This window comes from Giraffa tippelskirchi, chromosome 6 (genome assembly GCF_054371585.1).
Source record: "Giraffa tippelskirchi isolate mGirTip1 chromosome 6, T2T-mGirTip1v1.2.pri, whole genome shotgun sequence".
Classification (NCBI taxonomy): Eukaryota; Metazoa; Chordata; class Mammalia; order Artiodactyla; family Giraffidae; genus Giraffa; species Giraffa tippelskirchi.
Genome location: NC_137280.1, coordinates 146683110 through 146705119, shown reverse-complemented (window position 1 = coordinate 146705119; position 22010 = coordinate 146683110). Strand labels below are relative to the sequence as shown.

At 35.9% G+C, this 22010-nt stretch overlaps 2 protein-coding genes across 6 annotated transcripts in view; one reads left to right on the top strand and one right to left on the bottom strand.

The window, feature by feature from the left end:
• The window catches only part of HMMR (hyaluronan mediated motility receptor), a 29052-nt gene extending 20083 nt beyond the window's left edge, over nt 1-8969 (bottom strand). For 2 of the 5 annotated variants that reach the window (XR_014057840.1, XM_081504624.1), the window contains exons 1-4: nt 8832-8969; nt 5685-5783; nt 5122-5201; nt 2685-2732 (exon numbers count right to left, since the gene is read on the bottom strand). Coding sequence is in view for 4 of the 5 variants with exons in the window: in XM_081504624.1 (XP_081360750.1) it covers nt 2685-2732; nt 5122-5201; nt 5685-5783; nt 8832-8877 (273 nt within the window). In the remaining variant the exon portion in view is untranslated. The remainder of the gene's footprint in view (nt 1-2684; nt 2733-5121; nt 5202-5684; nt 5784-8831) is intronic. The other 3 variants (XM_081504625.1, XM_081504626.1, XM_081504627.1) reach the window with 3 other exon arrangements.
• Nucleotides 8970-9444: 475 nt separating this feature from the next.
• On the top strand, nt 9445-17853 carry NUDCD2 (NudC domain containing 2). The gene is made up of 4 exons (XM_081504634.1): nt 9445-9694; nt 11840-11888; nt 12107-12258; nt 15015-17853. The coding sequence occupies exons 1-4, from the start codon at nt 9506-9508 to the stop codon at nt 15096-15098; spliced, it is 474 nt and encodes a 157-aa protein (XP_081360760.1). The 5' UTR covers nt 9445-9505; the 3' UTR covers nt 15099-17853.
• The last annotated feature ends 4157 nt before the right edge of the window (nt 17854-22010 follow it).

Here is a 22010-nt window from a genome sequence, read left to right as displayed (position 1 = left end):
GGGGGAAAAAAAAAGAGCTGAGAATATTTGTCAACAGTAGAACTGCACAACAAGAAATACTAAAGGAAGTTCTTCAGACTGAAGGAAGTGATCTCAGATGTTTATAAAATATGCACTTATATATAAGGACTGATAGACAATAAAGGGAATAGAAAAGATTTATCATGTAAATAGTAGATAAATGAAAGCTGGCATGGCTATGTTAATATTATACGAAGTAGACTTAAGGCAAACATTATGACTAGTAACAAAGAAATTTTATGGTCAAGAGAAGACATAATCTTAAATTTTTCACGCACAACAAAGTAATATTGTAACAAATACACAAAGTCAAAACTGACAGAATTAAAAAGAGATTAATCCACAGAGCTGGAAGTTTAAAAATACCTTTCTCAGTAACTAATAAACACACAAAAATATCAGTACAAATAATAGACTTGAAGAAAACTATTAAATGACTTAAACTAATTGATGTATATAGACCACTATAACCAACAAGTGCATTTACATTCTTTTCTATTGCACATAAAACATTTACCAAAGCAGACTTTATGGCTTCCCTGATAGCTCAGTTGGTAAAGAATCCACCTGCAATGCAGGAGACCCCAGTTTGATTCCTGGGTCGGGAAGATCCGCTGGAGAAGGGATAGGCTACCCACTCCAGTATTCTTGGGCTTCCCTGGTGGCTCAGCAGGTAAAGAATTTGCCTGCAATGCAGGAGGAGACCTGGGTTCGATCCCTGGGTTGGGAAGATCCCCTGGAGAAGGGAAAGGCTACCCACTCCAGTATTCTGGCCTAAGGAATTCCATGGACTGTAAAGTCCATGGGGTCGCAAAGAGTCAGACACTACTGAGCAACTTTCACTTCACTTCAAAACAGACTTTATGCTGGGTATAAAAGTATCAAGAAAGCACAGCTATATTAAGTCACATAAAAAGTATTTTCTACTCTTATTGGCTTTGTATTCAAACTTATCTCAGTATTCTATGCCAAAAATACTTAACTAAAAATATATCAAGCACCACTTATACATATGGCTGTGAACTAGATGCTAAGAACTGAACAAGATTTAAAATTCCCAACTGTAAGATTCTTTATTCTTACATTATTGGTTTATAATCAATGTTCATAGCATAGTATTATAAAGCAGAAAAAAAAACAGTTAAGACTATCTACATCACATTTTTTTCAGTTAAAGAAGTATAAGCTCCAAAGAAGGGTTTGTAAACTCAAATGCCTACATGACCAAGTAGACAATGTAAGTAAGACAGCCAGGTAAGGACTGACTGAGCAAATGCGACATCTAAAGAAGGCAACCCAGGTAGATGCAAACTATTATTTTTAGAATGGATAAGCAACAGTGTCCTATTGTATAGCACGGGGAACTATATCTCATCTCCTGGGATAAACCACAATGAAAAAGCATATTTAAAGAGATAAAGTAAAGAAAAACCAAGAATGTTTGTATGTGTAAAACTGAGACACTTTTCTGTACTACAGAGATTGGTACAACATTGTTTAAGTCAATTATACTTCAATTAAAAAAAATAATTAAAAAAAAAAAAGAAGGCAATCCTGCACAAGCCTAGTGGATTGCTGCCCAGGAGGGGAACACAGAAAATGTGCTGTCAGATCTTCTTATTCTGCAACAGTAGTCAGAAATCTGAGTTTGTTTTCCATGAAATTTTACTTTCAAATTAAATATTGATATTTAATTCAAATTAGTCAAACAAACAACAAATACTTGGGGGGGGTTGTTAAATAATATACAGCAGTATTTGTAAAAAATTTTCATTGTAAAAAATTAAGTAACTGATAAAAATGACTAGTTCTAACTCTGGAACTGCCACTCCCTCATCAGCTATCTCCAGAGACACTTAGTTATTAGATCTCTAAGTATTTACCCCTACATCACAGGCATGTGTCCTCAATAAAATGATAGCTAATGTTATTAAAATAGATACAAAAAAGGATCAGAGAAACAAGGGCAGAGATTTTCAAAGTTACCTTGGCACACTCCTGGCCTAAGCCAACATTTAACTGTAATCAATGGAAAGTTTTAATATGTCTAACAGAAAGAGTTGGTCAGTAGTGGAAATGTAGAAAAAAGTGCCAGAAAAGCAAAGCTGGCAGTGACCTGCCTGGCCCTGCTTACAGAAGTAAACAGGTTTTTTATAAATAGCTAGTGTGAAGCTGCTGTATAGCAGAGTTCAGCTCAGCACTCTGTGATGCCCTAGAGAGGTGGGATGGGGGGAAACCTCAGAGGAAGGGGACATGTGTATACATATAGCTGATGCACTCTGTGGCACAGAAGAAACTAACACAACATTGCAAAGCAATTATACTCATCCATATACACACACACACGCATATACATTAAAAAAAAAAGTAAGCAGGTGTTTTAGGTTAGTTTTGCTCAAAAAAGATTTCTTCCATGGTGGAAATATTGAGTTTTACTTATCAGTTTTTCATGACATAGATGATCTTGTATCCCTCCCTTAGTATTCTAACTGTATACTACATTGACAATCAAGGTCTAAAATATGGTATCCAAGCCAAGGATTGGTTACCCTGTGGGTACCAGTCTGGATGGTACATATGTTTCACTATCTGACTTCTCAAACAGCAACAGAATCCTTGTCTCTTGACTCTATGTTTTTCAGTAACTTAAAAGTATTGCTCACCTCTTTTTCCAACATCTTCAAATCTTTATCATTCTTCTGAGATTCCTTCTATTTAAAAATCAAAGAACAGTGACAATCAACTTTAAGTGCCACAAATATCATAGCCAATTTTGATTTTTAGTTATCAGGAAAGATTAAGGGTTCCAAAAGATTAATTTCTATTTTCAACATTTCATTAAGTCTAGTAAATATTTTGTAGGTGACTTATCTAGCCAATGAAGGAAAAATTTCTTCAAATCTTAAAATATTTCAGGTTTGAAAGGTTTTAGCCCAATAGATTAGACTTTTGCTAACAACTTCAGTGAAAATAACAGGTCTTCTTTCCTAATGTTAAATAATACATTTTCAGTACTTAATTATACTGTCTCAGAAGAAAAAAAGACTATTAAAAAGAGATATCAACTTAAACCTAGATCCCAAATAGAAAATATAGTACAAATGCAAAGACATGAAGAAAAACTGAAATAGTACAAACTGATTCTAATCTACTCATTGCCTTTATTCTCAGTAAGATGTGTTTTTTACATATTTTTTTATATTCACCAGTCCTTCTGAGATAATGGACAAAAACAGAATATCTATCTTTTCCATCTAGAGATGGAAGAAAAGTCATAAACATCTTAACAAAACGTATTTTACATATTTCTAACTTGGCGGATGGCCTGTCACATGTTTAATTTTCCACCTGATAGCATTTTCTAGGAAGGTCAAGAAAACAAAATAGGCCTTCTTTGAAGGCCTCTTATGTAGGAGTTTTACACAAACTTGTATGTAATTTAGTTCTGGTTTGTGAATTCTATAATTAATTTAAAATTTCAGAACTGTTTCTCCAAGAAATTCAAGTCAAGAAATTTACATCAATTTCCAAGAAAAGGATGTTTTTATCAGTGCTGCCCATAAAGATATAATGCAAGCCATGAACATATTTTCAATTTTCTGATAGCCATATTTAAAAAGTAAAAATTTTAATAATACATTTCACTTTATCCAAAATATCAAAAGTATATTTCAACATGTCATTAGTATAAAATTATTAGCAAGATATTTTACATTTTTGGTATTAGGTCTTCAAAATTTGCTGTATATTTTATAATTATGTTGTTGTTTAGGGGCTTAGTAGTGTCTTTAAGTAGTCTTTTGTGATTCCATGAACTGTAGCCTGCCAGGCTCCTCTGTCCATGGGATTTCCCAGGAAAGAATACTGGAGTGGGTTGCATTTCCTTCTCCAGGGGATCTTCCCGATCCAGGAATCGAACCTTTGTCTCCTGCATTGGCAGGTGGATTCTTTACCACTGAGCCACTAGGAAAGCCCATTTTATACTTATAGTACATCTCAATTCAACTGCTAAATTTTCAATAGAAATATCTAACTATATTTATTTATTTTAAAAATATTTACTTTATTTGGCTGTGCAAGTCTTAGTTGTGGCACACAGGGTCTTTAGTGGTGGCTAATTTTATTATTATCTAATTCTAATTAATTGTGTAGTTATAAACTGATACTTGATTCTGTTGACATTTCTAATATCTAACTATATTTAGACTTCACAAAACATAGAGATGAAAAAGTAGATTCACATATCCAAGTTATTCCAAAAACACTTAAGAATTACAACAAGTGAAGTGAGTATCAGTTTTTAACAACACATTAATTAAAATTAAATAAGGCTAAAAGTCCAATTTTTCATTTTCAAGTGCTGAGTAGTTATTGGTGGCTTATCACTTTCATACTGGACAACCACAGTGTTTTGTTTTTTTTTTTTATAGAATAAGAGATTTAGGTAATTGCCAAATGAATGAACAGGAAGCAGCTTCACTTATAGTTTTGGCTTTCTAACCGAAGAGCTTGGGAACTCTTTCCCAACTCTGAATCTTTTTCACATTAAAATACCAAGTTGTACAACTCCTTAAAAAAGTACAATTTTGCTTTATGAACTAACGGAAACAGTAATAGTACACTCTTGCACAAGACCTAACATAAAGATATTAAGGATTTAATCTCCTCCCACTCCGTGGCAGTTTCTGAGTAGCAAACCCCTTGTAGACATTAGGATGGTTTTTTCTTTTCCTTCATCAATGTTTACCCTCCCCTTACTTTGTAAAGTTAAATGATGATGACTCAAAAAATCAAAGCATTACATAATTTTTAAGGGCTCACTAGGTATTATAAAGCTTATCCATCTATAGAAATGACTGAGAAGTGGAGACCACTTTGTAATTCTGAACTAAGGGTACATTTAAACACTATATTTAGTAATGACATAGGCTGATAGGTAAAACTTACTAGGGTTCCAGTGTTAATGTTTTATTCATTTACAGATTTACTGATTACCTTAATTTATAAACTGAACTCATTCTAGTCAAATACAATACCTTTCAGAAATGTTTTTATGATACAGTTGATAAACCAGCTAGAATATAAGGGCACCTCACTCACCTTTAATCTTGAAGTCTTGACTTTTCTTGCTGAAACAGGCAAGGTAGTATCTTTGTCAACGTTAAGATTTTGTTGTGATTCTGTTATAAAATGAATTGTATAGATCATGTTTGGAGCTTACATGTTTGAAGCACAGACAAAATATCAATTCCCAAATTCCTTATAGCAACTATTAGTAAGCAATATAAAATTATTCTTTTCTTGATTGTACATTTTCAAGTAATTAGTTGCACAAATGACACATTTCTTTACACATTTTAACACTTCTTGATTTTCCTAATGTTCCTTCTAATATTCTCTAAGAGAGGAGTAACGTAATTACCAAAAGGAAAACTACATGTCTATGTGAGTGTCTTGCTTAATTTTTCTGGTTATATGAGAGTGTAATGATGAAAGTGTTATTCAGAAGCTGACCCTTTTGTAAATCAATTAAGAAAATTTAAATATAGTTGTAGCTTCACATTTTTAGAAATGTTATAGCATCTTTAAATTTAAATAATGTTATCCTTAACTTCAAACTTTACAAGATAATATAACCATTATTCTATTTTAGGATCCATTACCTTTTTGCTTTTTAAATCTTTGTGACTTCTGAAAGGATACTGGTCCTTTCAATACTTCTGAAGTTTTAACATCATAAGCACCTGGGGATGGTGCACATCCTAGAAGAAAAATAAAACAGTAAAATTTCATCTAATGTGACTTACATGTTAACATGTTTTAAAACGTCATATGATATCATTTATATGTGAAATCTAAAAATTAATACAAATGAATCCGTATGCAAAGCAGAAACAGATTCATAGACACAAAAAACAAACTTACAGTCACAAAAGGGTAGGAGGGAGAGGGATAAATTATAAGTATGGGATTAATACATACAAACCACTAGACATAAAACAGATAAACAACAAGGATTTACTGTACAGCACAGGGAATTATATCCACTATCTTATAATAACCTATAGTAGAAAATAATCCAGAAAAAATATAATTGAGTTACTTTTCTGTACACGTAAAACTAACACAATATTGTAAATCAACTATATTTCAATTAAAAAAATAGTAAAGTGAGAAACATAAATGTAAAAATACCATTAATAAATTTCTTCTTTTGTAATTAAAAATTGACATAAACTAACTTATTCACAAAACAGAAACAGATTTCAAAAACAAACATGTACCAAAGGGGAAATGTGGAGAGGAGGGATAAATTAGAAGCTTGGGATTAACATACACATACTACTATATATAAAACAGATATCCAACAAAGACCTATTATATAGCACAGGAAACTCTACTCAATATTCTGTAATAATCTATATAGAAAAAGAATCTGAAAACCTATGAATATATGTATAATTGAATCACTATGCTATACACCTGAAACAAACACAACATTCTAAATCAATTACACTCTAATACATTTTTTTTTAAATGCTTCATTTTCAAATGTAAAAATAGCACATCTGATATCATAAAGTAGGCCTCTCTGTGAAGAACAGTATCATTATCTTCCCAAATGATCTTTATTTCAGTTGGGTTAAAGGAACACAGACAACTTAGCAAAACAACAAAGACAGTCTTGGGATGGACATGTCCAGTCTTGGGCTGAACATGTCAGAACAAGCAACACAGCTGTTAGTAAGAATTGAATTAAGAAATAAAATATTTGGAATCAAATCTACTCAAAGAGAGTCACTGAGATTTTAGAAATGATGCTACTAAAAATGTCTAGCCCTGAAGATTTACCTTGGAATAAAAATTTAGTGATGACCCATCTGTGTCTAATATCAAAACACCAGGAAATCTACAAAGCCATGTTATGCAAAGTACAAACTACACTAGACTGTATTTCTGTGTTCCAGCAATTTATGCTGTATAACCTCATGTAACTAGAGTCTCAAATCAAAGGTATTTCCATGTACTTATGCAAAGCTGACTTGAGATCTGGCTCTTAGTTACTTTAGATCTCAGTCTGGATGTCACCTCTTCCATTTTCTCCAAATGTCCACATCAAGCTAGAATCTCCATTCCATAGCAGCTTGCGTGTACTATTTCTATCGCAGAACTTCCTGCAGTTTTGTAATGGGATATACTAATGTACTTATCCATCTCCCACCTTAGACAAAACTGCTTGAAGTTAGGGACAGTCTCAATCACGTCCCTACACTCAGTATTTAGGTCAGGGTAGAGTTTGATAGTGTGGCAGAGAAAACAGAAAGTCACTGGGGATGTAGGATTGGGAACAGAGTTTTTTATAGTAATCAGCTAGATTAGGGTTCAAATCCAGATTTGTCTGCCAATCAATAGATAATAGTATGGGCCAGGTACTTTGTAGCCATAGGGAGAAGATGATGGATAAGAACATTATACTCTCTCCTTTTCCAGTCTAACTTTAAGACCCTTGGAAAGTTATTTCTATTTGAGACTGTTCTTCATTCACGAAACAGGGCTAAAAAAAATAATATCTACCTTATACTCCGGTTATTTGGATTACTGGAGTAACATAAGAAATCACTGCAGTGCCTCATACACACACTAAGCATCAAATAAATGGTCACTTATTATTAATAAAGCTGTGAGCCTGAAGTTTTATGTAATTGTCAAAACCAGTTCAATATATTATAAAACAAACAAATCTCCTAAAAGGACACAATGACAGAACTTAGAGTAGTTCTTTGAATGTCTGAGAAATTATATGGTCCTTAAGTCTTTAGTTAAAAAATAAGCTTGTGTTGATGCAGTTCTTCACTGGCCTTCCTTTGTGAGCAGAGTGATGCTCATTCCCGTTTGTATGTTAGCTGACAGAAATTAAGATGTAATGAGAGACTTAAAAAGTGTACATTATAATGGATAAATCATGAGCTGTGATGTTAAGCTGTCACTTGCAGGCTGCTCAGTAGTTACAACCCCCCTTAGTTTCCTCATCAGTAAAATGAGAACAATTATACGTGCCTCCCCTGGCTGTTGGAAAGAATAAACCAGACCCAGTAGGGAAGACCTTAGCACAGTCCTTGATTACAGTTAGCATCCACTAACTGTGCTCAGGAACACAGGACGGATTCATGCAGGCCCGGTTTCAGGCCACTGTTCAGCCAGTTCGGTTGTATAACAGTGAGCAAATATAAGTCTCCATTCTTTTATGGATAAAATAATGAATATTACGGATTTGGGGGAATTGTTCCCTTTACTTCATCTATAGTGTTTTCAGTAAGTGCTACTGCCATAATTTTATACCTATAAACTGCCTTTACCAATCTTTCTTCTTTTATGCCTGAAAGGGACATTCAAAAGAAATTCACAAGTCCACATCAAAAGCAATAGTAAAATATATATCTGTGTATATACACAGATATACATACAAGTGACAACTCCGGACTTGATCAACAGCTACCAATGCTTCCTAATTCCTATTCCCCTCCCTTGGCTTTTAGTTGCTCCACAGCACTAATTGTATATTGGCTGCATTCTCCAACTGAATTAAACTCCACGGAGCAAAGACTTTGCTTCGCTCACTGTTATATCCTTAACCTGAATAGTGTTTGGCAAATAGTGAAAGCTTAGCATGTGTTTCAGGAAAATGGATCAATTTAATGAGCCCCATCCCAGCCGTAAAAATCGCCTATTTGCCTCTGATGAAGGGAACCCAAGAAGGACAAGGGGCGTGAGAGCATATCCTGTGCCCCAGAACCTTTCCCCGTACGCACCAGAAGGGTCATTGAATCGTTTCAGGGGCGCCTTAGGGAAGGACATGCTGACGACCAGCTCCAGAAATCGAAGGTCTCTACTGGTCTGAGGCTACTATCCTGCGGGTTGTTTGGACCTGTTGGCTTCAAATTCAAATCGCCCCGCTTAACGCCCGCCCACCGACGTCAGCCAATCGGAACGCCGAAGGCCAAAGAGCTTGCGTCCTCGGCTCCCGCAGCGTTCAATCACGTGACCTGTTTAGGTCACCATCCAATAGGAGGCTACTACGGTCTCCTCTCCCTTTCCTCACCGGCCCAATCAGTACTGGCGTTACTCAATTGTAACTACGCTCTAGCCGCGTTTGCGCAAGCGCAGTTCCCACCAGCGAGTTCTCCGTCGCTCTTGACGTCATATTGGCGGCAGTGTAATGAATTCTAACTTCTCTGGGCCCATCCCTCTTCCATCGTTCCTTGGAAGCGAACTTTTCTGGAGTTCAGTTCCTGAAACCTGGGTCCTGCCAGCGTCCTCAATGGCCAACTGAAAAGGAAACGCTAACACAAGCGGAGACCGCAGGTTACATTTCTGCGCATGTGCAGTGACCCGAGCGGAGACAGCCGGGGTGTGGCCCGAGGCGGGGATTCCGGGCGTGGACTCCGCTTGCTCGGTGCCACCGCGTCCGGGAGGCGACTGGAGTATGTCAGCCCCGTTTGAGGAGCGCAGTGGGGTGGTTCCGTGCGGAACGCCGTGGGGCCAGTGGTACCAGACCTTGGAGGAGGTGTTCATTGAAGTTCAGGTGCCGCCAGGCACTCGTGCCCAGGATATCCAGTGCGGCCTGCAGAGCCGGCATGTGGCGCTGGCCGTGGGTGGCCGCGAGATCCTCAAGGTAGCGGCTAGGTCGGGGCTTGTGCTCAGTTTCTTCTCGGCCTCCCCAAATTCGCGAGTCCTCAAGTTCATGGTTTCCGTGGAAAGATTGCTGGAAGGCCGTTCGGCCTCTCTGGCTGGCCGAAGGATGAATGAGATTGCCCTGATTTTGGTCTGGTCGGAGCCCCTGACCTCAGGGCCGTTCGTTGTTTGAGGTTGGAATGAGTAGCCCGTTTACCTTGCTTTGTTTGTAAGCCAAATGAAACTCTGCGGGTCTTCAACTGAGAACTGCCTAACTAGATCGTTGAAGGAAAACAAATATTTTTGGTATCTGTACATGCAGGCACTGATCTTGGTGCTGGGAGAACCGCGATGAACGAGCCAGATACTGTTTCCTTATTCAGGGAGGCATAATTAGATCAATAAATGTGTAGAAGGTTATAGGAAATGAAAAACGAAAATAAAGATGTTGGGTTGAGGATTCGGAGGTGATGTCCGTTGATTTATTTTCTCATCTAAAATTGGAAAAATTCTGTAAGTTTGTGGAGTGTTTAAGCCGGTGGTCAAGAAGTGGTGAAGAAAGTAATGGATGTCCTTTTTATTCTCATCAGTACCCTTTGGGTCTGTGACCTATTTCTTCCTTGTTAAAATTTATAGTTAAATTCAACTGACTTGAAGTTAGATTTCTTCTTCAGATTAGAAGCCCAAGGTATTTGATGGCAGTGTTGTGTAATGGTGAAGGGAGACTGCTTGGGAGTATACCTGGCTTTGCCATTTTCCCAGTTTTGTAACCTTGGGCAAGAAATTATTCATTATCCCCAAAGTGGGATAATTATAGTACCTTTCTCATATGATTGTTTTAAACGTAGCATGATATCTGTGAATGAAGAGCTTGGAGTAGGTAATAACTAATATGTAATAAGCTTGCGCTACATGTTGCTATTATTATCTTAATATGAAATGTTTTGAGTGTCTCAGAAAAGGAAGATTTATGTGAAACACTGATTTATGTCAGCTTGGCTCTTGATGCTGCTGTTGCTGCTGCTAAGTCGCTTCAGTCGTGTCCGACTCTGTGCGATCCCATAGACGGCAGCCCACCAGGCTCCGCCGTCCCTGGGATTCTCCAGGCAAGAACACTGGAGTGGATTGCCATTTCCTTCTCCAGTGCATGAAAGGGAAAAGTGAAAGTGAAGTCGCTCAGTCGTGTCTGACTCTTAGCGACCCCATGGACTGTAGCCTACCAGGCTCCTCCGTCCATGGGATTTTCTGGGCAAGAGTACTGGAGTGGGGTGCCATTGCCTTCTCCGTGGCTCTTGATGACCTTTCTGAATAATTGTGCTATTCATAATTTACTGAATGGTGATTTCAAATTACATTTCAGATTTACTTTAGTAATTGCAGTGACCTAGGGAATTTGGCAATAACTCTGTCTCTAGGATTTTAGGTACATTTATACAAGTAGTATCCCCCCCGCCCCCCGTATTGACATATGAAAAGAATGTTTTCTTTTTTTCATGTGACATGTTAATTTCATTTCCTAAAGCTAAAATTTGGTAAGTAGCAACAAATCAACTTGGATTTGAGCAGGTGCAGTCTCTTTTAAACTTACATTTTACTTAGTTCTTTCTTAAAACAGGAGTTTCTGAAAAATCAGTCACAACTCATCTGACATCAGACATATGTACAGATGTGTGTGCTTTAATTTTTTTTTCTTTTAATGCTAAACTGCCTTACAAAGGGATTGAACCAGGTTTTTTTTGTGTGTGTAAGTTCATATTAAGACATCTTTTTTCCTTAATATATGCAGGAGAGCTCTTTTTGTAGTTTATTATGGTTGGTAAAGTTACCACACTTCAGATGTTAACATCACATTTAACCAATCATTTTCTAAAAATTAAGGAGCCCTGATCTTTTTGTAGAGCGCTCTGTGTTCTTCACTGTAGTATACACTCCATAGTGTAAACTAGGTTCTGTTTCACTCGCTAGGCGGGAACTTAGGGTTGGCCACCTATCATGTGTTGAAATGGTAGAAAATTTGTTCTCCCTACTCTAAACAAATTAAATAATTATGTGTAGATAGGAAATAAGGGAAGTCTTAAATCATGAAAACTTTATGAAAATTAATGGAATTTCTTTATTTTTAGTACCTCATATGTTTATTTTTCAGGGCAAACTCTTTGACTCTACAATAGCTGATGAGGGAACATGGACTCTGGGTAAGGGTAATCTATTACATTTCTTGGAATCTCTTCAAAAGTTAATTTTGTCTTGGAAATTAGTATGTTTCCCCCTGCTGTAGATGTGCAACTTTGTAAGCTATAGTAAAAGGGATGTATTGAAAACAATTGTATGTCAACATTTCCTAATTAGGTTTCTGAAAATACAAATTAATGATGAACTTTGATTTCGTTGTGATTTTTGTTTGTTTGTTTAGAGGATAGAAAGATGGTCCGTATTGTTCTTACAAAGACGAAGAGAGATGCAGCAAATTGTTGGACTTCTCTTCTAGAATCTGATTATGCAGCTGACCCTTGGGTGCAAGACCAAATGCAGAGAAAACTTACATTAGAGAGATTCCAGAAAGAAGTAAGTCAGATCAGTTGATGAATATGTGTAGTTAAACATCTTAAACTCATAGAATAATTATTACTTGAAATCAAAACTCAAACATCATTTTAAAAAATTGCTAACATTCTTCAGAGAAATTTTTTCAGTTGATTGGTTAGAAAACTGGCCTTTCTATATAGAGATTTAACCCTCACCACCCCACCCCTGCTGCCCCAGAGGAATTTATCTGTACCACTGTGACATCTAAGTTTTAATTTATTTAGTTTGCATCAGTAGTTCAGGAATAAACTGATAAAAATTTTCTCAGTACACATGTAGTGTAAAAAAGTGGAAGCCCCTTCAGTGTCTCCCATTCTGTATCTCCCATTCTCATCTCAATACATTGAATTTATTGTTTTGTTTTTTTAACATAAGTGGAGGATCACACAGTATATATCGTCATGTTGCCTTTTCATTTAATAATATGTCTTAGGTCTCTTTCCCTACTAGCACATGTGGATAAAATTTGTTCCTTTTAATTGCTTTAGAGTGTTTCCTAGTTTGAGTGTATTGTTTTTACTTAGCTGTTCCTCTTTGATGAGATTTAGATTTCTCTGTGTCTATTTCAAACAAAGTTTGTGCTTTCATCTCTGAAAATATTCAAATTTTCCTTTAAGATAGCTATCTAGGAGAATTATTGGATCAAAGTACTGTTAAAGTTTTGATAGATAATTTCTTTCTAAATGATGATGATTCCCAAATGTATGTCTCTAGCCTAGACTTTTTATGGAATGTCGGAACTGCGTTTCCAGCTGTTTACTTAACATCTTGGCTGTTAAACAGACATATCCAACTCAACATATCCAAGAGAACTCCCTAATTTCCCTCCCACATTTGTTGTACCTCTGGCCTTCTCATCTCACCTGATGGAAACTGGTTGTTCAGATGGGAAAAAATTGGGGAATCATCCCCCATTCTTCTCTTTCTCTCATACCCTGCTTGTCAGGAAGCCTTACTGTCTCGGCCTTCTAGATATGTTTAGAATTTGACTACTTATCACCACCATTCTACTACCACTCTCACCTGGACCACCACTGAAGTCTTGCTTAGGTTAGTCTAATGACCTTCCCCCCACCCTGTTTTTTTTAGCTTGAACCCAGTCTTCATTGCTGCACACCAGCTTTCTTTAGTTTCAGAAAGCAGGGGCATTCTCTAGTTGAAGTGCTCTGGCTTCTCATTGCAGTGGCTTCTCTTGTTGCAGAGCACAGGCTCTAGATGCACGGGCTTCAGTTGTTGGCAGCACAGGGGCTCATTAGTTGTGACTTGCAGGCCCTCGAGTGGGTAGGCTTCAGTAGTTGTGGCCCATGGGCTCAGTAGTTGCAGCTTCCTGGCTCTAGAACATGGGCTGAACTGCTCCTTGGCATGTGGAATCTTCCCAGACCAGGGATTGAACCCATGACCCCTGCATTAGCAGGCAGATTTTTATCCACTGTGCCACCAGGAAAGTGCCCCTTAATGACCTTTTAATTGTTCTCTTTACTTCTACCCTTGCCAAGCTGCAGTCTTCTGAAAATAGCAGCTAAAGCAGTCCTTTTTAAAATGCCAATCGGACAGTATACTTCTCATAATTCTTTCATTCAAGTAAAACACAAAGTCTTTTACAGGGCCCAGACTGATGTGGTCCTCCATGACGGCTCTGACCTCCTGTCCTACTGCTGCCACTCTCATTCATTCTGCTCTAGCCTTGCCGGCATTTTTGCCTTTTATTAAACATGCCTGACCATTCTTTCTCTGTCCTTTTGACTGCAGTACTCTTCTCCCAAAGTTTACCTGATTTCTTCACTGTTTTCCAGTAATTTCTCAACAAAGCATACTTTGATGATCCTATTTAAATATTCTAATTTCCTTATTTTCCTTACTTTTCCCTACATCTTTTTTCTTTTTTCTCTTCTGTAACACTTAGCAACTTTTAATACACTGCATCAAGGGGCTGACAAACTATAGCCAGCAGTCAAATCCAGCCCACTGCCTGCTTCTGAAGGAATGTTTTACCCGAACACAGCTATATGCTCATTTGTTTGTGTATTGTCTTTTCTATAGCAGCAGCAGAATTAAGTCTCGGCCATGACTGAGACTATATGGCCTTCAATGCCTAAAGTATTGATATTTACTACTTGGCTCTTTACAAAAAACTGTGCTGGCCCCTGCACCAGGTAGCTCAAGCTTTATTTGTCCTCCTGTTAGAATGTCCACCAGAATAGGGATCTTCGTCTGTTTTGTTCACTGTTAAATTCTGCCTGCCTTTCATGGTGTCTTCTTAACAGTAGCAACTTAATATATGTTTGTTGAATGAATGAAATGCCTCTGAAATGACTGAAGCCAGAGGTAGTACTTACTCTATAAGACTGTTAAGAGAATTGAATATTTTAATATATATATATATACACTTCTTAGAACCCTGGCTGGCATATAATAAGCTCTCAAAAAATGCTAATTATTAAAATCTGTTTACACACTGAGGTAAAGAATATGTTTGCCCATACACTTGTCAACATTATAATATGCACACTAATCTTTTAAATATTTGTAAATATGAAAATTGAAAAAATATCTCATAGTTTTAGGTTCCATTTTGGTGATTACAGTGAAATTTGATATCTTTTCATATTTATTGGCCATTTATTAATAGATTTCCTTTTTTGTCAGTTGCCAGTGTATATTTTTTACCATTTTCTTTTTGACTTACTTATAGTTTTCCTTTTAATTTTATCTGAATTTTTTTTCATGTCTTTTAGAATCCTGGTTTTGACTTCAGCGGAGCAGAAATCTCAGGAAACTACACTAAAGGTGGACCAGATTTCTCCAATCTTGAGAAATAACTGTGACCTTCTTGCTGCATTTTGTGGATCCTAGCAGATGTTGCCAACTTAATCAGAGGAACAGAGCATGTGGTGGAAGAAAAATGTGGATGCCTAGTTAACAAATTGCAAAATACACTTAAATATGGTTCTAAAAATTGTATTCAAATATAATTTACATAGGAAACATCTTAAATACTGTGGGAACTATTCTATTGATACATGGTAACTTTTCTTTTGGACTTGTTTTTGCTCAGCATGACGTTTTATATGCTGCACTTTACTAATTTCATATTTAGGCTGTATTTTTAATATAAAAAGTTTTAGCGTATAGATCATGTAAAATGACAGTGTGCCTTCAGGGAAAATTAAGTTTTTCTTTCAATAACTGTGATGCAGGAATAATGTTCAATAAATTTTTCTAAATAGGAATTGTGTACCCCTTTGTCTAAGTGTACCAGTTCACAGGAAATTGTATTACTGAAAAAAGTTTTCAGAAAGGAAAAAATAATCCATGGATATATTCTGAGTAAGTTAATTTTAAGAGTTACTGAAAATTTCTGAATTAGTATATTATTTTTTGAGAGATGCCTTTATGTCAAGAAATTGAAAAGTAGCTAAAAACGTATCAATAAGAATAGACTAATGCAAAAGAGAAGCACTGAAGCAAATTTGGTTATTGGTGAATCCTTTGTTAGTGACAAGAAACACAGTCAATGAGTATAACTCAGTGACATCATTTTGATCTTCATTGATCCAGGCATATAGGTAAGAATTGTCTTGAAATTTTCTTTCATCTTTTTTTATGTCCTTTCTAATTTTAAATATTTTGAATAGTCTCAAATGTATAGAGAAGTTATAAGTAAAGCATACAGAATTGTTTTCTTCCTGATTCTTCAGGTTTGTATGTAAGTTGATAACATGATGCCCCATCACCTCTGAGTACTTTTAGTGTGTATTTCCTTCAAAGAACATGCTCCTACATAGCTTCAAATACAACCATTAAAATCAAGAAATTAGCACTGACACATTATGACCACCTAATTCTGGATGTTTATTCCATTCAAGTTTGCTTATTGTCTCAGTAATGTTCTTTATAGCAAAAGGATCCAGTCAGAATCCCACCTTGCTTTTATTTTTTTTAGTTTTGCTGCACCACTTGTGGGATCTTAGTTCCCTAACTAGGGATTGAACCCAGGCTCCCAGCAGTGAAAGTAATGAGTCCTAACCACTGGACTGCCAGGGAATTCCCCATTCCTCACCTTTTGGTATCAAGGGTCTTTAGTATGCTTCAGACTGGAAAAAGTCTTTATATTAACCTTGACTTTTACAGCCTCCACACTTACGAAGATCACAGGCTAGTTGTGTACATCTATTATGGTGTGTTTTGTCTGATATTTCTACACGATGAGAATCAGGTTATGAATCTTTGAGAGACTGTTGCAGAAGAGAAGTGATACTGTGTTCTTACTGCATCCTATCACAAGTTACTGATTTCAGTTCGCCCTTTTTCTGATAGTGTTTACTGTTGGCCTGCCATATTGGTGGTTTTCAAATTCTCAGATTCAATCAACCAAGGATAGAAAATAGTAAAAAAAGAAGTCCAGAAGCTTCCAAATAGCAAAACTTGAATTTGCCTTGCAACAGGAAACGAGTTACATAGCATTTATGATGTGTTTATAACTATTTATATAGTATTTACATTGTATTTTATTAGATATTATAACTCTAGAGGTGATTTACAGTATCGGAGGATGTGGGTAGATTATATGCAGGTTATATGCAAACATTATGTCATATTTTGAGCATCTGTGGATTTTAATGTCTGAGGGGATTGCTGGCACCAATAACCTGCGGAAGCTGAGGGACAACTGTACTTAGATCATTGAAGAAGTGGTGTCTGTCCATCTTCTCCACTACAAAGCCATTCTTTCATGATTATGACTGAGTATATTTTGTGTGATGTAGTTTCAGAGTACTACCTTGTTTCTTAATCAAGCTGTAAATTTATATGTCTTCTATAATACACACTCATTATTTGCACTTTATTCATTGGGTAAAAATCTATTATTCCCATTATTTTGATCCTCAAGTTTTTTCTAGATTTGGCCAGTGGAAATTCCTTGTAAATGGCTTTTATGCCCTTTTGACATGTTCCCATTATTATTTGAGCAACTTCTTATTCTCTGGCATAAGATATTCCAGGCTTATGCTTTCCCTACCCTTGGCCAAAAATCAGCCATTTTTCCGAGGAGTCCTGGTTCTCTAGTGAAGAATGGTGTTTAGAAACCAGGATCTGTTAGTGAGCAGTTGCTGTTTGTGTGTGTATTATGCATATGTTTACATCTATACATTTATGTCTACGTATATGTTGAAAACCATGAGTTCACACTTAAACTTTGATTTCTGATCCCATGGGGTTCATTTTGCTCTCTCCCATTGTATAAAACTTTCAACAGTGAGATACCTGATTCTTGTTATCGTTAATGTATTTGGTTCCCCATTCTAGGTCATCTTCCCATGTGAATGCCTTTCTCAGTCTGCTTAGTCTCCAACACCCTGTGCTAAGCAGAGGTACCCATCTCACCCGCTTGGTTTCTGATGCCCCACTTTTCCACTGCAGCCCAGGCACACCCTTTGGCAAGACACCTGTGTTGTTCATTTTGCCCAATAACTTAAAGGATGAATGGGGGAGAGACTTTTTTCTTTTAATTGGTTTATCTTTTTGACAGTAAAAAATTTTTTTTATATTTTGAATAAACATAAGTAAAATTAACTTGTTTGTAGTTTTGTGAATTTTAACTTAACACAGATACATGTATGAACACCTCCAAAATCAGGAAACTGAACAGTTCAATCACCACAAAATCTTCATGTTCTCTTTATAGTCACACCCTACTCCTAGCCTCAAACCCTGGAGTCCACTGATTTTAGTCTCTGCCTCTATATTTTGTTTTTTTCAAGAATTTCATTGAAATAGAATCATATGTAATCCTTTTTAAAAGATAGCTTTGAGAGATAATTCACATCCATATATTTTATTCATATAAAGTATATAATTTCTCAGTGGTTTTTAGTATAGTCATATATTCAACTATAGTCAACTATATTGACTATCACCATAGTCAACTTTGATTTTCATCACCTCAAAAAAACCAAACCCATACTTTTTTCTCTTGTAATTTTATTGTGGCTGTGCTGAGCCTTCATTGCGGTGCTTAGTTGCCCTGTGGCTTGTGAGATCTTAGTTCCCTGCCTGGGACTGAGCCCAGCTCCCCTGCATTGGAAGGCAGATTCTTAACCACTGGACCACCAGGGAAATCCCTGAAACCTGTATTTTCTTAACTGTCACCCTCCACACATACACCCAACCCCCTCAAGCAATCACTAGTTATTTTTCACCTCAGATTTCTGTTACAGATATTTCATATACATGGAGTCATAATGTGGTCTTTTGTTTCTGGCTTCTTTAACTTACATAAGGTTTTAGAAGTTCATCCATGTATTAGAATATCATTCTTTTTGTCTGGCTGGATGATATGCCATTGTATGATTACCACATATTTATCCATTTGTCAGTTGATGGACATCTGGGAGGTTTCCACCGTTTGGCTACTATGAATAATTATGCTGTAAACATTCAACTACAAGTTTTTCTGTACATCTGTATTTCCTTACAGAGGAGTGTAATCTCAAGTTTTTAAAAAAACTTTACGTTTAATCATTTGAGGATGATTGTTTTCCAAAGCGGCTACACCATGTTACATTCTCATCAGCAGTATGAGTTTCAGTTTCTCCACAGCTTTGCTAATGCTTGTTATGTGATTTTTTTGATCTTGGCCATCCTAGTGAATGTGGAGTGATGTCACACTGTGGTTTTCATTTGCATTTCTCTCCTGGCCAATTATGTTGAACATCTTGTCTTGCACTTCTTGACCATTTGTGTATCTTCCTTGAAAAAAATGTCTGTTCAGATCCTTTGCCCATTTTTAATGGGTTATCTACCTCTTTATTATTGAAGTATAAGAGTTCTTATATATATTCTGGAGACAAGTCCTTTATCATATATGGTTTGCATGTATTTTCTCATTTTTGTAGGAATTTCACTTTCTCAACAGTGCCTTTTGAAGCCTGAATGCTCTTAGTTTTGATGTAGTCTAATTCATCATGCTTCTGGTGTCATGTCTAAGAATTTTGAAACCCCAGGTTATGAGGATTTTCTTCCCAATGTTTTCTCTGAAAGTTTTATATTTTTATCTTTTACATTTAGATCTGTGACCTATTTCATTTTTTTGGTAGAAGCTGTGAAATATAGGTGGAGTTTCATTTTTTAGCATATAGATGTCCAGTTGTTTCAAAATCATTTGTTGAAAAGGGTATTCATTCTCCATTAAATTGTTTTTGCACTTTTCACAAAAATCAGTTGCTATTTATATGGGTCTGTTTTTGGTCTCTGTTCTGTTCCATGGATCTATGTCTTTCCCTTCACCAATAGAACACTGCCTTGACAATGGTAGCTTTAAATTAAGTCTTAAAGTTGGGTAGCATGATTCCTTCAACTTTTTCAGAATTAGTTTGGCTAATTTTGCTTTTTCATGTTAAGTTTATTATCAGCTAGTCTCTATCTACAACAAAGTCCTGAAATTTCCACTGGAATAGCATGTCTTCTGATCCATGAACATGGGGCATCTCTTCATTTAGCACCTCTGATTTAGATCATCAACATTTTATGGTTTTCTGCTTATAGAACCTTTCCATCTTACATTTATTCCTAAGTGTTCATTTTCTGAAGCTGTTGTAAGTTATTTCTTTTTGAAACTTTTTGGTCCTGTGACTTTGATAGTTTTTTTGTTGTCTCCTTGGAAATTTTTGCATAAACCACAAACAGGAAAGTTTCTGTCTGCTCTAGTTTGTAGGTCTTTTGTTTCCTTTTCTTGCTTCATTGCACTTGCTAGAAAAAAAGAGGTGGTGGAAATGGCCATCTCTGTCTTGTTCTAGATGTTAGTTCTGAAAGCATTCTAACATTAAGTATTATGCTAGCTGTATGCTTTCATTGATGACCTTTATCAGATTGAGGAAATTCTCATCTATTAATTGTTAGCTGATTTTTCTCATGAGTGGACTGGAATTCTCTAAATGCTTTTTTTCTGTATCAGTTGATCCTCTTTTATTTCCCCCCTTTAGACTCTTGGTATTTTTCTAATTTTGAACTAGCAAATCTGGTCATGTTGTATTCTGGTTTTGTATGTCTGGACTCATTTGTTGAGCTTTTTTTGGGAGGGGATATTGTTGAGGTATTTATTTGGGATATTGGTCAATAGCTTATAAAATTTTAAAAAAATGTATTATCTTTACCTTGGTTTGGTATCAAGTTATTCCTGGTCTTATAAAATGAATTGGGAAGTGATTCTTCTTTCTGGGAGAGATTTGTAGAATTTGTGTTATGTATTCCTTAAATGATTTGGGATTTGCCAGTAAGATTTTAAACAAGTGGACTCAGTTTTTAAAAATTGTAGAATTTACTCAGGTTATATAACATTTTAGTTTTCATAGTTCATGCCTTTCAAGGAATTGATTCATCTAATTCTCTGTGCATAGAGTTGTTTTTGGTATTAAAAAATGTAGTTTCCTTTTAATGTCTTTCGAGTGGTATCCTTTTCATTCCTAAAGTTTCTGTCAGTCTTGCTAGAGGTTTCTCTATTGCTCTTTTCAAACCCCTATTTTTTTTTATTTTGATTAGCCCTATTGTTTCAGTTTCATACATTTTTTTATTTTAAAACACATCCTTCTTCAGACTTTCTTCCTTCTGCTTGCTTTGGGTTTATTTTGCTCTTTTTCTAGTTTCTTAAAATAGAAGTTTACTATTATTTGAGATCTTTTTTAACAAAACTGGTTGGTACTATGATTACTAAGGACTGCTTTAGCTGCATTCCATGTATTTTCATATGTTCATTCAGTAAGTTCAAACTACATTCTCTTTTTAGACTTCCCCTTACAGGCATGGATTATTCATAGATGTTTCTTATTTAACTTCCAAGTGTTTGGAGATTGTCCCGTTAACTGTTTGTTTTTTAGTATTATGGTCAGGGAACATATTTTGTATGATTTTAGTTCATTTCTTTATGACCCAGGATATATTCTCTCTTGGTGACTATGCCACGTTCACTTGAAAAGAATGCTTATTCTGCTATTTTCGGATGAATTTTATATAAAGTAGATCCATATGGTTGTTGGTATTTTTCAGTCCTTCTATATCCTTGTTGATTTTCTAGTACTGTACATTACTGAGTGGAGTCTTTTAAATCTGCAACTGAAGCTTTGTCCATACTACCTTTCACTGCTGTCAGTTTTTATTACTTCTTGTATTTTTAAGCTCTGATGTTAGGTGCATACATATTTAAGACTCATATCTTGGTGAATTGATTCTTTTATCATTTTTTAATATCCTTTATTCCTATAACTTTGATACAATTTCACATAAGTCCATTCAATCTATTTCGGGAAGTAATGTGCAGAGTGTTTAGGAACACAGCCTAAATCACAACTGCCTGGATTTGAATCTCACATCCAAGTACAGGTATGTGACCTTGACTAATCACTTACCTGCTCTGTTGTTCTGGTTTGTAATTTGTAAATGGGATAATCGCATTCAGTTTGGAGAATAACATGAAATGATTCATCTAAAATATCTGACAATAGTACCTGACAGTAAAAACTATCACTGCTAACCACAAATGTTAGATCAGAAATATCTAGTTTTTAAAAAGTATGCCACATAATTTAAAATACATAGACGGTTAAAGTGCCTATTTTAAAAAACAACACTTATGAAGACAAGGATTATTCAATATATCTAACCTGAGTCAAATACAAAAGGAACCTTCTTTTATAAGTTTTTATTTATTCAGTAATTCCTTACAGTATCTACTTTCT

Bases quoted from the DNA above. Each gene is read 5' to 3' on its own strand.
- NUDCD2 (XM_081504634.1), top strand. From the start codon at position 9,506: ATGTCAGCCCCGTTTGAGGAGCGCAGTGGGGTGGTTCCGTGCGGAACG. The intron at 9,695-11,839 runs GTAGCGGCTAGG...TTTATTTTTCAG, and splicing joins GTGGCCGCGAGATCCTCAAG to GGCAAACTCTTTGACTCTAC. The intron at 11,889-12,106 runs GTAAGGGTAATC...TTGTTTGTTTAG, and splicing joins TGAGGGAACATGGACTCTGG to AGGATAGAAAGATGGTCCGT.